This window comes from Colletotrichum tamarilloi (genome assembly GCF_030869305.1).
Source record: "Colletotrichum tamarilloi strain Tom-12 chromosome Unknown Scaffold_11.1, whole genome shotgun sequence".
Taxonomy (NCBI): domain Eukaryota; kingdom Fungi; phylum Ascomycota; class Sordariomycetes; order Glomerellales; family Glomerellaceae; genus Colletotrichum; species Colletotrichum tamarilloi.
In genome coordinates this window covers 749,960-766,850 of record NW_026849394.1, presented here as the reverse complement: position 1 = coordinate 766,850, position 16,891 = coordinate 749,960, and the positions used below count along the sequence as shown (strand labels likewise).

General features: G+C 31.2%; 2 protein-coding genes across 2 annotated transcripts; one reads left to right on the top strand and one right to left on the bottom strand.

Moving 5' to 3' along the window:
• Nucleotides 1–186: 186 nt before the first annotated feature.
• CTAM01_04719 (MIF4G domain-containing protein) lies at nt 187–2,721 on the top strand (the record flags this gene model as incomplete). The annotated part of the gene is made up of 1 exon (XM_060520749.1): nt 187–2,721. The coding sequence occupies one exon, from the start codon at nt 187–189 to the stop codon at nt 2,719–2,721; it is 2,535 nt and encodes an 844-aa protein (XP_060384703.1).
• A 592-nt stretch (nt 2,722–3,313) lies between these two features.
• On the bottom strand, nt 3,314–4,882 carry CTAM01_04718 (dihydrolipoyl dehydrogenase; the record flags this gene model as incomplete). Its single annotated transcript, XM_060520748.1, has 3 exons — nt 3,314–3,931; nt 3,984–4,768; nt 4,825–4,882. Coding segments are annotated over 3 exons (1,461 nt in total), but the record flags the coding sequence as incomplete, so codon positions are not given.
• Between the last annotated feature and the right edge of the window lie 12,009 nt (nt 4,883–16,891).

The following is a 16,891-nucleotide window of genomic DNA, read 5'->3' as shown; positions in this document are numbered from 1 at the left end:
GAGGGGTGTGGCGTGACCGCGCATCGGTGAGTCGGCGAATCGGTGCTCAGGTACCCGTTTTCGAGCTTTTACCCCACTAAAAAGTTTCTCGAAGTCGGCATTCGCGCAAGAGTTTCTCGACAAGACCTGGTTCCGTTGCTATTGCAAAGTCTGAGAACGTGTTTCTACACCTCACCATCCGACGATATGCCTCCAAAGCCGCTCGCCTTACCCACACAGCTCCTCAAACAGATCGGTGCGCCGGATCAATCTGCCACCTCAAGATCTAATCCTCGTTGGAAGAGCCAGGGACAGAACAGAAAAGATCGACGGAAAGCCGACAGGCAGTCCAAAAAGCAGCGGCAGACAACAAGAACAACAACATCGCGGGACCACATTGTACAGATCCAAGGTCCTATCAGTAACCACGGAAAGGGCAATGATGGCAAACGTCCTCTCGACGAACCAGAGGAGCCACGCAGCCCAGCCCCGAAAAAGCGCAAGCGGGAGCAAATCAGCAAATACCAAGACGAAGACGACAACGATGACTCCGAGAAGCCTTTAGTGTTGAATCACCCGTCTCGCGCCGTGCAAGAAAGGCTGGCCAAAGATGACGCCGAAATCGAGCAGCTTGAGCGTAAATTAGGATTGAAGAAGGGTCGGAAGTCCATCCCTAAGGCTTTCAAGGACGACGGACTCGATGATTTGCTTGGCGATCTCAACGACGGCAACGAATCGGACGAAGGAAGCCACAGAGTCAAGAGCGAGGCCGATGCATGGCTTGCGGCAAAACGAAGGAAAGCGATCCAGGTCCAAGCAAAAATCAGGTCTATAACGGGAAGCGACGACGACGAGGATGAGCCGGGGTTTACAGACGAAGAGGTATCAGATGAAGAAAATGACGAAGACGACGAGGACGAAGATGGAATTTTCATGGAAGATCAGGGCGACTCTGATGACCAGGGCTCACTGGGAGATTTCGACTCCGAAGATGAGGAGCCTGTCCAGGAATCCAAACCTATCAGAGAGAACCCATATCTCCCACCAGTCTCAGCTGGCACGCAGCTTCCCAAGTATATCCCTCCGTCGTTGCGAGCACGATCAGGCGGCGATGCAGATCTTGAGGCTCAGATCCGAAGGAAGCTGCAGGGTCCTGTCAATAGGGTCACTGAAGCAAACTTGGTATCCATTGTTGGTGAGATCGACAGGATATATCAGGACAATCCAAGGGGCCACACCAACAATATCTTGACAGGCTTGCTGATGGCTCAAATTTGCGATCCTACAAGCAAGCCCGATACGCTACTCGTCCTGTCAGCCGGCTTCGTTGCTGCTCTCTACAAAGTCATTGGTATCGATTTCGCCGCGCATTTCCTTACCACGGCTGTGGAGCGTTTCCAGGCCGAGAGGGACAAAGCAATAGTAGCGGTCAACGAAGACCGCATACCGACGAAGGAGACATCTAATCTCCTCACCGTGCTTGCGGAGATGTACATGTTCCGTGTCGTCGGCAGCAACCTGATATTCGACTTTGTGCGGCTCCTTCTCGAGGATTTATCGGAACTGAATGCCGAGCTCTTACTGCGGATTGTTCGCGTATCAGGCCCTCAACTACGAAAGGACGATCCGTTGGCGCTGAAAGATATCGTCAGTTTGATTCGTCCTGCGGTAGCCAAAATTGGGGAGAGCAACCTGACGGTTCGCACCAGGTTTATGGTCGAGACCATCAGTGACCTCAAGAATAATAAGGTCAAGGCTGGCGCACAGGATCTGGCCATTCTTGGTGAGCATGTCACGCGCATGAGAAAGGTTCTGGGTTCTCTTGACGCGCAAAAGCTCAAGGCATCAGAGCCCCTTCGCATCGGTCTGAAGGATATCGAGAACGCAGACAAGACGGGCAAATGGTGGCTGGTGGGAGCCAGCTGGGCAGGCCAGGATACACGAGCGGCAAACAAGGATAAGGAGAGAAGCGCGATCGCAGGAGATGTTGACGATATGGTGGTTGCAGATGCTGACGATCTGGCGACTCACGATTACACGCAATTGGCACGAGAGCAAGGAATGAACACTGATGTTCGACGAGCCATCTTTATCGCGCTAGTTGCGGCTGCCGACTATCGGGACGCGTACATGCGTATTCTCAAGCTACGACTCAACAAATACAACAGACGCGAGGTGCCAAATGTCCTTCTCCAGTGCTCAGGAGCACAGCAACACTACAATCCTTTCTACACATTGGTATCCAAAAAGTTCTGCACCGATTCACGGATCAAGCATGCATTTCAGGATAGCTTGTGGACGCTATTCCGCAGACTTGGTGAGCCTCTGTTTGGAGAGGAGGCCGAGGAGGAAGACGAGGAGGGGGTAGACGACCGACGTCTCATCAACACTGCTAAGATGATGGGAAGCTTAGTTGCTGACGGCTCTGTCAGTCTTGGGATTCTCAAACCACTCAATCTGGCTTACGTCAGGGAGAAGACCAGCTTGTTCGTCGAGGTAATGCTCATCACTGTGCTTCAAGAGTGCAGTCACGTGAAGGGCAAGAGCCTGGAGCAAGCCCTTGGAGTATGCTTCGGCAGTGGGTTGACGCCAGCCCTCGCGAGGAGCGTAGGCTATTTCTTGCGCAAAAAGGTCCGGGCTACAGACCTTGTTGGCGGCAAGAAAGAGACTAGAAAAGTCAAGGAGGCGTGTAAGATGGCAGAGGCGTTGCTAGAAAAGCCAGACACGGGCGAAGATGCGTAAATCCAACAGCTTGAACATGAACGGGGAAATTTACAACATGACAAAACATCGGTTCGCTCGTGCCTGCGTCCAAGTAGCCCCGTGATTACGATCTGAAATCTCTCGAAGACACTGAAGACAGCCGCAGGCCAATACAAGGTCTCCAGCCCTGCCAGCTACAACCACTTTATTTCGGGTCTTCTGTTTTACTAATCACGGTACAGAAAGTATCATAGACAGATGGAAATGCCGAGACCGACTTCGGATAAGGTATCTCCACTACTGCTGACCGTATCTCACAGCCGGCAACGCGCAGTGTAAATAAATCAGACAGCATGCCTAAGCAGGGAGCCATCTATCCATGCCCGTACATACCCGTTCGGAGGACCCCGGTCACAGTGTGGTATGCCTAGAGCGTTCGATGTAATGACGAGTCCCTTTCCTGGATAATAACCCTCTAGCTGGCGTAAAAACGTATGCTTATGCTACAAACTACCTTTTCGAACTTCTATCCGCTGTCCCTCAGGTGATACAAATTACATGCTTCGAATGTCGTTGTTTCAGGACGCCAAAGCTTTCCACCACTCGCACCATTGCATCGCTGTGACTGGCCTTACATGTGGATCGGCTTGGAGTAGGTGGCCATAGCTGCCTCCTTGAAGGCCTCAGCCAGGGTGGGGTGAGCATGGCAAGTTCTGGCGATGTCTTCGCTGGATGCTCCATATTCGAGAGCAAGAGTGGCCTCCGCAATCATTTCGCCAGCATTGGGACCAATGATGTGGACTCCCAAGATTCTGTCCGTTTCAGGGTCAGCAAGCATCTTGACCATGCCCTCAGTATCCAGGTTCGTCTTGGCGCGGGAGTTGGCGCTGAAGGGGAATGAGCCGACTCGGTAGGGGATGTCTTGAGACTTGAGGTCCTGTTCACTCTGGCCAACCCAAGCAACCTCGGGATGGGTGTACATGACAGACGGGATGACGCCGTAGTTGACGTGACCATGGCCCTTCTTGATATACTCGACAACAGCAACAGCCTCCTCCTCGGCTTTGTGCGCCAGCATAGGTCCAAAGGTGACATCACCAACGCAACGGATGTGAGGGATCTTAGTGCGGTACTCGGAATCGATAATGACACGGCCTCTCTCGTCGAGGTCGAGACCAATGTTCTCAAGGCCCAGTCCGCCCGTGTAAGGTCTACGACCAATCGCGACAAGGACGACGTCGGCATCGAGCTAATAAACAGGTCAGCATCTTCTACCAAACCGGTTTTTGGCCAAGTCTTACCGTCTCCGGCTTGCCACCCTTGGCAGAGTCGACCTCCAACTTGACCTTATCGCCACTCTTGTCGCCGCTCAGAACCTTGGTGCCCGTCTTGAAGGTAATACCCTGTTTCTTAAGAATCTTCTGAGAGCTCTTGGCAATCTCGGCGTCCATTCCGGGGCCGCCAATCTGGCCGAGGAACTCCACAACAGTCACCTTGGAGCCGAGACGGGACCAGACGGAGGCCATCTCCAGACCAATGATGCCGCCACCAATGACAACGAGGGATTCCGGAATCTTGTCGAGAGAGAGCGCACCAGTGCTGGTGACGACGCGCTTCTCGTCAATCTCGAGACCAGGGAAGGGAGTAGCCTCGCTGCCAGTCGCGATCAGGATGTTCTTGCCCTTCACAGAGGTCTCGCCACCGTCATTGAGAGAGACTTTGATCTCGTTCTCGTTGACGAAGGTGCCGGCACCCTTGATGTATTCGACACCATTCTTCTTGAAGAGGAATTCGACACCCTTAGTCAGGCCGCCGACGGCGGTGTCCTTAGCCTTCATGAACTGCTCCAGGTTGACCTTTACGTCTGAGACATCGATTCCGCGGTTCTTGGTATCATGTTTGATGGTGTGGTAAAGGTGAGAATTGTTGAGGAGTGCCTTCGAGGGAATACAGCCAGCATTGAGGCATGTTCCACCTAGGGTACCTCGCTTTTCGATGCAGGCAACCTTCAGGCCCTCTTGACCAGCTTTGATCGCAGCGACATAGCCGGCAACGCCACCGCCAATGACAACGAGATCGTTCTCCTCTGGTAACAGGGTCAGTGGTGTCACAAGCAGTATATTCGGGGTATAAGCAACGTACCAGAGGACGAGGCGTAGGCACGACTCCATCTGGAGAGCTGGGGTGCGACGGCGGGGAGTCTACAAACAGCTGTCAGCTTGGAAAGAATGAGGCTCTGCTATCAGGGTCCTTTACGAGGGTTTTCTGAAAGCCGACTTGGCTGCAGCGCGCGGTATCAATCGACTGGAGAGCATAGTGGCCTATTCCGATGGATGCTCGGATGTGGTGACGAGAGGAGGATGACGGTGATGATGGAGAGGGATGGAATGCGCCGGGCTGTTAATGAGCGGCGATTCACGGCAAGTGAGGGTCGACGGGTGGATGGGCGAATGAGTTTGGACGGGCCACGGCTGTGCAAGCTTCGGATTGAATTGGAGCTCTCGGCCATTACGATTTTTTTCGTGGCTGACAGGTACTTCTGGGCCACACCAGGGTGGAGCAGAATCAATCGCCGCTTTCGCTTTGAGCATCTCATCTCCGGGGTTTTCGCGTTGAGAAATGTGCACGGTCAACGTGACGGTAGAGTAACGTAAAGCGGCAGGGAGAAGTTGCTAGGATCTAAGTCACTAGCTCAATGACTACGAGCCCATCGTTTGGTTGACTAACGGCATTATGCTAGTGCTGATAAAGCGGCGTGTGGCCGACGTTGCATGCCTGAATGAAAGACCCTTTCTCTTCTAACAGCGGCAACCCCCAACGTTCTTGGAAAGGTGGTTCATTGCCTTCCCCTAGCTAATGTGCCGTTATTTCCCGCACTGAGGCGCGATTAGCCGCTACGGGAGTCCTCGCCGAGATCCTCACTTATAACCTACTTTAGCCCCCCAACGGAGCAATCCGCCGGGGCCGTACCGTGTATTACGTATTAGGGAAAACTGGGTATATTGCGCTCCATACCTAACTACTAATCAAAACAGTTAACCGACTCAACCATTATCTCCCTTTCATTAATAGCTCCTAACCTTCTGCCGCCCGCCTACAGGGCGAGCTTTACCCACTCTAACGCGCACAGGACCTCCTGGTACCAGCCCGCGTGGGTAGCTAGGTCTAGCATAATCTGTTCTTTTATATAGGTATTATCGTTACCCGGGGGGTCCCGTAGGAGCTATTTAAGGCGCCGGCTTATTGCCCTAACCCTATATACTTCCGGCCCGTCTATCGTGGCTATTATAGCTAGGCCGGCGTCGATATATTAGATCTTAGTATCCGTACCGGCCTAGCTATTTACGGCGCTTATAATATTGCCTAGCTAAATTCCGTACCCCTAGAAAGTACTTTGCTACTTCTTAGGTGTACTTACGTTAGTTACGATAGCTATAGCGTCGAGCTAGCCGAGGGCGCCTAGCCCGAGAGGGGTAGACTTATCGACGGGCATCTTTAGGTTCTTATTAAGGTAGTATTTTAACTAGCTAACCTCTTAACTAGTTATCTAACTAGCTATCTAGGTAATAGTTTATATATTAATAAGTTTATTTAGTAAATTTATTTAGTAAATTTATTTAGTAGATTTGTTTAGTAGATTTGTTTAGTAGATTTATTTAGGTTAAATAGAGAGTAGCTTTGGGCAATATTAGAAGCAATAAGAATAAAAAGAATCTTTACGAGCTCTAAAGAGCAGTAAATATTAGCCTATTTAGCCCTTTTTCTAGAAACCTCTACGTTATTATTAAAGTTTAGAACCTCTATAGTTAAGGGCCGCCTCTAACTATTACGGCCGACTATTATAGCCGACTATTACGGCTAACTATTATGGCTAACTTTTACTATTAACTTTTCTAGCTAGCGCCGCCGCGTGAGTATATTACTTAGCCTATTGTTAATAAGTAGTAGGGTAGCTTGCCTATCTTAAATTAAATAGCGGTTTTTATATTAAAATTATTATATTACGTTAAGCGCATACTTAGGATATATTACGTATATTATATAGTTAAAAAGTATACTATATTGTATAATTTCCTTTAAAAGCGTAATTCCGTTAAGGTCGATCTTTTATACCTATAAAGCTAAAAAAAAAAACTACTACATAACCTACTTTAGGGTTTTAATAGAGGTACTATTTGTTTTCATTTTTTATATTTACTAGCTACTCAGGCGGTTCTTAATATTAATTATATTTATTTTTATTTGTTTTTTATTTCTAAAATAACTAATATAAGTAATAATAAATTATAAAAATAAATAGAATATTAATAAAATAATGCTTAGTTATTAATAAAAAGTTATTAATATTAACGAGCTATAGCTATTTAGAGTTAACTACTTAACCCTATTTTATTTAAAAAAACGAGCTTATTATAGAATAAGTCTTACTTAAATATTAGCGTTTATAAAAGAGCTAAATAAAAAAATAATTAAAATAAGTTATTCTTATAGGCTAATTACTTTATTAATACCCCGAGGACCCTATTTATTATAAATATAGTATTTATTAATAATTAATTACTAAATATACGAGGTCTAGGTATATATAAAAACGTAAGTAATACTAAAATAGTTAGTTTAATAAACTTTATAAGCTTAATAATAACTTATTTTTATAAAATAATAAAAATAATAGTTAAAAATTAAAACTAAGAATAATATTAATACGAGGAGCTTATTTAATAACTTATTAAGTAATTAATAACATATTTAAGTTAATAAAAATATAAAAAGCCTCTTTTTTATAACTATAAACTAATTAAAAAAGAGTCTATAAGTACCTAAGTAGTAAACTAAATTATTATTATAAAAATAAATAATAATTTTTATATAAAAAGTATTATAGAATAGTATATTAAATAGGTCTTATTTAAAATATCCTTATTATTATAAATATAATAATATAATTATAAAAAGAGCTTTTAAAATCCCCTTTTTTAGAGTAACTTTTTAGCGTTTATTTATTAATAATACGTAAACCCCGAGATATAAAAACGGGAATATTATAAAAAGTTAAGAATAAAAAAGTTAAAAAAAGGTTAGACCCCTACTTAGTTCCTTATTAAATAGTTAATAATTTATTATAACCTAAATATAAAAAATATAAAGAACTTAAAAATAAAAATATATTAGTTTTTTTTTAGATTACTATCTTAGTTATAAAATAACCTAATTTATTATAAAGTCCTAATTAAAAAAGTACGTAATATAGCTTACGAAGTTAATAAATTATAATTATTAAATTAATAAAAAAGTAATAATTAATTATAAAAAAATAGTAAAAAGAGGTTATAATTATTATTAAAGTAACTATGTTAAATATCCTCTTTTTATAAAAAAAAAAGTAAAAAGAGCTCTAAGGGGCTAAGCTCTAGGGACTTATTAAGAATAATATTATAAAAGCTATATAATAAGAGTACTCATACTAAGTTATTATAAAAACGTTATAATAATAATATTAAGTACTTTATATATAATAAAATAGGCTATATATTTAATAAGTATTAAAAAAATAAATTAAAAAATAGGGGTAATAATAAGCTAACGTATTCCTAATTAAAACTAACGTTAATAATTATTTAATAAGTTATTACTAAGCTAAGAGTTATAAAAATTAACTTATTAAAAAACGAATAAATATAAATAATATACTTAATATACCTATGCTAAATATTAAAAAGGTATTAATAAAAATAATTGTAAAGGGTAGGGTAATAGTTTTATAAGGGGTTATTAAAAAGTTAATAAAAGTTAATATAAATATATACTCTAAAATAAATATTATTAATATTAAGCTTATAACTTACTTAAGGTTAACTTTAGTTATTATTATAGCCCCTTTATTAAAGGACTTTTAAAATAAAGCCGTAAGCTAAAAAAAGGCTTATTAATTAATACTCTTTTTTATTAACTACTATAAATAACTAAGGAAAATTCGGTAACTATTTATTATAATTAATAAAAAAAAATAATAATAAACCTTTTATTATTATAATTATTAATAAGTTAAGAGAGCATCCGTATTAATACTATAACGAATATATAGTTATATAAGCCTATTTTTATTACTAAACTAAAAACGATAGTTTATAAAATCGTTAAAAATCGTAAAAAGGCTTATATATTATATATCGTTATTATAAAAAGTATTATAGGAATAATAAAAACTAAACTATAAGGGGGTCTATTATTAAAATTTTAATTAGAAATAAAAACGTTTAATAAGTAATTAATAAAAGGACCGTAGTTATATAATAAAATAAAATACTTAATTAACTTAGTTCTAATTATTAAACTATTATATAACCCTATTTATTTATTAAATAAGAAATAACTTAATAAGCTTTACGTATATATTACTAAGAACTTAGTAAACGGTTATATTATATTTTTAGTTAATAAAACTAGGGTACTAATCTTTTTTATATTAAAAAAAGATAATACGCTATACCTCTATATAAACTACTATAAGCTAGATAAAATAATTATAAAAAATTAATACTTATTACTACTTATTAATAAGCTCTTAAATAAGCTTTATAAAATAAAATAAATCTTAAAAATAAATATTAAAAATACTTATTACCGTATTTAAATTTTAAAAAAAAAAACCTAATAAAAAATAGCGTTTTAGAACTAATATAGCTATTTTAAATATATTATTATACTTTTTAAGCTAACGAACGTATTTATAACGTTTTAAGTATATATTTACTAAATACTAGCTAACTTATTAAATACTTATTATATAATATATATAAACGATTTAATAATTTACTTAATAATAAGGGAGTAGTATATAGAGGATATTAAAAAGGTCCTCTAATATTTATAATTATACGAGCTTTTTACTAAACTATTAAAGTACTTATTTTATTAAAAAAGAGTCGAATTCCTAAGTTATATTATTATATTAAAAAGAATTAAAATTAACCTATTACGAATATAAATAACTATTAATTAGAAAGTACTAGAGTTTATTAAGAATATCTAAGTATTCTTAAAGTTCTATAACTTTTATTAAAGGTTTATTACTAAATACTTAGGTATCGTTATATTAATAATAATATTATTAAAAATAAAAAAGGGGTAAATAAAGGATTTTTAGTAAATTAAAAAAGTAAATAACGTATTTAATTAACTAAAAGTCGCTTTTATTTTAATAACCGTACTTATATATTAAAACTTATAATATATTATATAAATAAAAACCGATACTTTAGTTAAAATTATTATTTGTTTTTTTTATTCTGCCTTTGCTAGTTGCTCGGGCGGTTCTCGATAGTTAAAATTATTATAATAATCTTATTATAATAAGCTAATAAAAAATAGTAAGCCGTTATTTATTAATTATAAAAGCTCTTAAATATAAAAGAGTAATAAGCTATAAGTTAATAAAAACTACTTATTATAATAAAAAGGCTAAAGTACTAAGCTTATTATTTTTAAGGCCTTTTATAAAAATTTATAATCTTAATAAATTACTAAGTACTTAAAAAAGTAATTAGTATATTAGTATAGAATTTTTAAAAAAGGCTTACGAAGTAAGTATATAAACTATTAATATTTAATTTTAATTTAAAATACTAACTAAGGAAAATAAACTTAATAAACGGTTTATTTAAAAAGCTAAACTATATAAAGGGGGAAGTACTTTATAAAAACGTCCTCTTTATATTAATTTAAAAACTACGTCTTATTAATAAACTATTACTTAACGTTTAATAAAGGATAATTAGCTTAAAAAAAATAATACTATTAAAATATATATTTAAATAATCGAGGCCTCCCTTTACGATTTTAACTAAATATTAACTAGCTTTAAAAATAAAAAATCCTCTCCCCTATATTAATAGTATATTATAAAACGTACTAATAAAATAATAATAATTACTACTATAATAACTTAAAATAAAAAAGTAAAAAAGTTATTAATAAACGCTCGTTAATAGTTTAATAAGAATAAAAAGGAGTTAAATAAAACTAAGGTTATTATATTAAAATAGTATATCTTACGTCTTATTATAAAAGAAGTTATAAAAGGTAAAATAGTATTTACTTTTTATTTCTTATTAGAAATTAAAGAGCTTATTAAAAGACTATAAATTAAAAACGAGTTTTATATATTATAATTAATAAGAGTTCGTATTATAATTAATAAACTAAGAATATATTTACTTAATAAATAAAATATACTATTTTTTAAAAAAAGACTCGTTATTTTTTAAATAAAGTCTTTTTTAAATAAAAATCCTTTATTAATATTACGATAATTATAAAATAAGTTATATAAGAGTTACGAAAACTCTTAAGCTAATTTAAAAAAAGTTTTACTAAGAAAATATTTAATAAAATATTTAAAAATACGTTAAGAACTATAAGTATTACTTAGGAATTATAACTTTAAAATATAAGCTATATAAATAATTATAATTACTATTATTATTTTTATATTTATTTTAAAAAATATTTATAAACTTTATTATGGGGTTATTATTAAGCGCTCGTAATAATAGTACTAAGTATAACTATATCTTAGTTATTATTTATTATATAGTAAAGTTCGTAAAGTTCTTATTTATTATTAAGATACTTAACGTAATATAAATAATAAGGTTTTTATATAAAAAGGTTAAATATAAGTTTAGTACGTTAAAAAGTATTATTATAAATAGAAATAAGCTTTTTATAAGTATATTTTAAGAAGAGTTTATTAAAAAACGGGTAATATGTTACTAATTATTTATTATATATTATTTATAAATAGATAGCTAAATAGAGCGGATTTATTAAATATTAAAAAAGTATTTAAAAATTTATATTAAGGGCTTATTAAATAAATAAGTAGCGTAATTAAAAAAGGCCGAGTTTATATATATTAATAACTAATACTTTATTATAAAAATATCCCTATATATAGTACTATACGATTATTATTTTAAGTACGTTAAATATATATTTAATTATAAAGCTATAGTTTAGGGAGTTTATAAAAAAGTTTAGAAAATTAATAAAATTAGGGCTTAGGTTACGTAAGCCTAAGTATAAGCTTTTGAAAACTAAATAGCTTATTATAATAAAAAATATACCCTAAAGGAGTTTAATTATAAAAAGGTCGTCGGCCTATTAATAAAAAATATATATTTTAAAAATAATAAACTAGTACTAAAATATATTAAAATAATAATAGTTAAAAAAGTAAGTAAATAAGCTTATTAAGTATATTTATTAAAATAGTATTAGAAAATATATAATATTTTCCTAGTTTCTTAGCTCGAACTATAAAAAAATTATTAAATAATTAATAACTAAATAGTAAATCTCCCGGAGTTAGAAAATAAGTAAAATATTTAAAAAGTTAAAAAATTCGTTATAAAATAAAGTAAAAAAAAAAACTTATATTATTTTATTTAATAAACTAAGTAATTTATAAAATATAATACGTAAAAGCTTATTAAGTATTTTAAAAATATAATAAAAATAGTTAAAAAATTCGAACGTTATAAAAAGAAATATATATAAAATAGGATAATAAATATTAAGTTTATAATAAAAAGTTACTAAAAATAAGTTAATTAATAATACTTTATAAACCCTTTTTTATCTAACCTAATATAACTCTTAAAAAAAAGATATAATATTATAACCTTTAGTAATACGTTATTAAAAAATCGCTAAGATTTAGTTATATAAAAAGAGTAATTTATATAATATTAATAATAATAATAATAGCTCTAATATATATTCTAAAGTATAATAATTAATAATAATACTATATTTAATAAATAAGAAGCGGGGAGGCTTTATATACGTATTAAGCTAATTATTTAGAATAAGGCCGTTAACTTTATTAATATTATAATAAATAAAAAAAAAGTAATCGAAGTTATATAAGTTAATATATATATTAATAATAGTAGTTTATAGAGCGTTCACTACTTAATTATTACTAAGAACTATAATAAGAAGTATAACGGGAGCTATAATAAAAAGTATAATAAGAACTATAATAAAAAGTATAATAAGAGCTATAATAAAAAGTATAATAAGAGCTATAATAAAAAGTATAATAAGAGCTATAATAAGAGGTATAATAAGAACTATAATAAGAAGTATAATAAGAAATAAAATAGGGGGTATAATATCGTTTTTATTAATAATAAATTAAAAATAGGGGACGTTATTTAAAATAATATTCTCGTTTTTTAAGTCGAACTAAGGGACCTTAGTAATATTAATATTTATAAAAAACTTATTAATATTAAATTATTAATTATAACTTATAGCTTTAACCTTAGTTTAAATAATAACTATATTAAGCTATTATAAAGCTTTTATTTAGGATAAGAAGAGTATAATACTAACTTTATTAAGATCTAAAATAATATAACTAAGGGCTAAGGAACCCTTATTTATATATAAAAAGAGTAGTATAAGTAAGAGTTAATAAGTTATTAATATTAAAATAATAATATTTATTATAATACTAAATAAAAAAATCTTTTAAATTACTAAGGAGCTTTTTAAAGTCGTTATTTTTATATTAAGACTTATTAAACTTAAACCTAAAGTCGTCCTATTTATTTTTATTATTAAGAATATAATTAATAATAAGAGTATATTTTTTAATAAGAGTCCGAGTTTTAGGACTATAAAAAATAGGAATAGTATTATATATAATAATAATATAAATAAGTACCTTATTTATTAAGTACTTAATAACGCACTTATAAAAAATAAAAAAATTAAAAAACTCTTAAATATATATAATAATAACGCCCTAAGAAGTCTTTTTATAATACTAAACTAGAGCGTCGAGGTTATTTTATAAAATAATTATATAGTTATTATTATAAAAATAAGTTAATTAAAAGTAATTAAAATAAAAAATAATCTTAGCTTAGTTATTAATATTAATAATACTAACTTAAAAAAAAAATCTAAGTTAGTAAAAGGAAATATTTACTAAATAATTACTAACGATTTATTATAATTAAGATCAATAAGTTTAAATACTTATAGTTAATAACGAGCTTTTAAAAAGTAACTTATTTAAAATAAATCTTCTTTTTTATATTACTTATTAATAAGTTAGTAATATAAGTAGCGACCTTTTTTTACGTATTAATAATATAACTAAAAATATAAAGAACGTAGCTACGCTTATAAGAATAAAAGCTACCCTATATTTTAATATTATAAAACTCTATAAAAATATTCTAAATAAACTAAGTAGCGCTATATAGCTACTTAAAAACTTAAAAAATATCGTTAACTAAATACTTTAATAACGGATTAATAAGGACTTAATAACTTATAATAAAATACTTCTTTTTATTAACTTAATAAATAATATACTTAGTAATATAAGTATTAGTAATATAAACGAGCTCGTTAATATTATAAAATATACTAACTAAGTAGCGTATATAGGGAGTATTATTATAGAGATTATAAAAGCCTTTTTTAAAATTATACTTTATATTAAATATATCTTAAATACGCAAAATAATAAATATTTTAATAAATACTTAGTAATAGTATAGTAAGAAATTATAATTAAGAAATAATACGGAATTAGAATATTATAAAAAAAAAAGGTATAGTTATATAAAAAAGAATTTATAAAATAGTTACTAAATAAAAAGGGGGAAAGAAAAAATAAATACGTGATTAGTAATAAAAAAAATCTTTTATTTTACTTAATAGCTTAGTAATAATAATAATTGCGAGGTTAAATAGGCCCTTATATATTATAATAATTAGAATACTTTATTATAAATACGTATTACTAACTTAGTAACCGGTTAGCGCGCTATTACTAAATAATAATAATAAAATATTTAGTAAATAATAAAATAAGAGTAATACCTTATTCTTAAATAAAAAAGGATATTATTAACGCTTTAAAGAATTTATTACGAATAACGACGTTAATAGCTTTATTATTAATATTAAAAAAAGATATTACGTAATAACTTTAGGGATTAAAGTTATGTAAGGGGGGAGTAATTATAATAAATTTTAGATATAATTAGTAATAAGACGCTAATAATTTAGTAATTAGTATATAAATCGTATTATAAAAGAACTTTTTAAGAAATAGAGCTTATATAAAGGACTTTATAAGCTTTAGTTTTATAATATATTTATACTTATATTATAGCCTCGTTAGTTAAGTACTTATAGCTTAATCTCTTATACTTTTATTAACTACTTAGGTAATTCTTAATATCGTTTATATAATATTAATATATAGTATTAATATATACTCTTACTATCCTAATAAACTATTTCTTTTTAAATTTTTTATTTTTTTAACTTTCTTTTTAATAGAATTTAAGATTATTAATAGCGATATTAAGTACCCGACGCTACTACTTTATAAACTGCTTACTTAGCTAAGTTTACTACTCTCTAAGTAATAGTAGCTTATAATAGTATAGTATCGGAAATACCCTCGTTACTATTATTAAGAATAATACTAACTACTAATATTTTCAACTTTACTTATATATATATACACATTTATTACCTCGTTTTCTTTATTAAAATCGAAAAACGCTTCCCTTACTATCTATTACTATTACCCTATTACTATTACTATTATTACCGAACCGTTTACTTATTCTTAAAAATATTTAAAATATTAAAACGCTAATTTATTAACCCATAAGGATACCTTAGGGGCTAGTAGTTTAATTTTATTAATATTATATTTAACGATCCCGATTTATAAAAAGATTATTTAAAGGAGTATAAACTAGCTATTATTAACTTAAAAATCTAAAAAGACGTATATACCCTTATAAGTATTATTATTATTAATACCTAGCTTATATAATATAATAATAGCTTAAAAATACCTAACTAACTCCTAAGTATTATTAATACTCTAATATTACTATAATAAAATAAGAAATTTAGAGAGATTAAAAAGAAAAATCTAGAGCTATTAAAAAAATTAAAAAATAGGGGGTAGTTTTTAGCTATTTAGAGGGTAATTAATATATTATAATAGCGGGGTTATTAATAATATTTTAAGTTTAGTTAGTATTAATAGTTAGTAATAGTTATAGCTAGCTATAGTTAGTTATAAAGTTTTATTAAAGTACTACGTAATAAAGATACTCGATATTAACCCTAATAGACTAGCTTGCTCGTGAAGGCGAAGATGGCCCCTAATAAGGTAGACCGGACCCTAAAGGGATATTTATTTTTATATTCTACTTTTACTAGCTACTCGGGCAGTTCTTAATATTAATTATATAATATTAATATATAATATTAATAAATACTCCCAGTGATTTAATAAACTATTTTTTTAATGTTTCCTTAACTTTTCTTTTTATAAAGTTTATAACTACGGATATTAACTATATATTATTAGAATATAGTATTAATAAATACTTTTACTATTTTAATAAATTAATTTTTTTAAATTTTCTATCTTTTTAACCTTTTTTTTTATAAAGTTTATATAGTGGTTTTTTTTTCTAGCTTTATAAGTATAAAAGATCGACCTTAATGGGATTACGCTTTTAAAGGAAATTATATAATATAATATACTTTTTAACTATATAATACGTATAATATACCCTAAGTACGTACTTAACGTAATATAATAATTTTGATATAAAAACCGCTATATAATTTAAAATAAGTAAGCTACTTTTTTTAGTAATAGTACTAATTAAAAAAGTTAATAATAGAGGTTAGCTATAATAATTAGCTATAATAGTTAATTATAATAATTAGAGGTAGCCCTTAACTATAGAGGTTTTAAACTTTAATAATAACGTAGAGGTTTTTAAAAAAAGGGCTAAATAGGCTAATATTTATTACTTTTTAGAGTTTATAAAAATTCTTTTTATTTTTATCGCTTCTAATATTACTTAAAACTACTCTCTATTTAAACTAAATAAATTTACTAAATAAATTTACTAAATAAATTTATTAAATAAACTTATTAATATATAAACTACTACTTAAATAGCTAGTTAGATAACTAGTTAAGAAGTTAGTTAGTTAAAATACTACTTCGATAAGAACCTATTCTCTTAGTATATAATTAGTAATTAATAAGCTAGAACTAAAGATGCTTATTAATAAGTCTACCCCTCTCGGGCTAGGCGCCCTTTTTAGCTAGCTCGACGCTATAGCTATTATA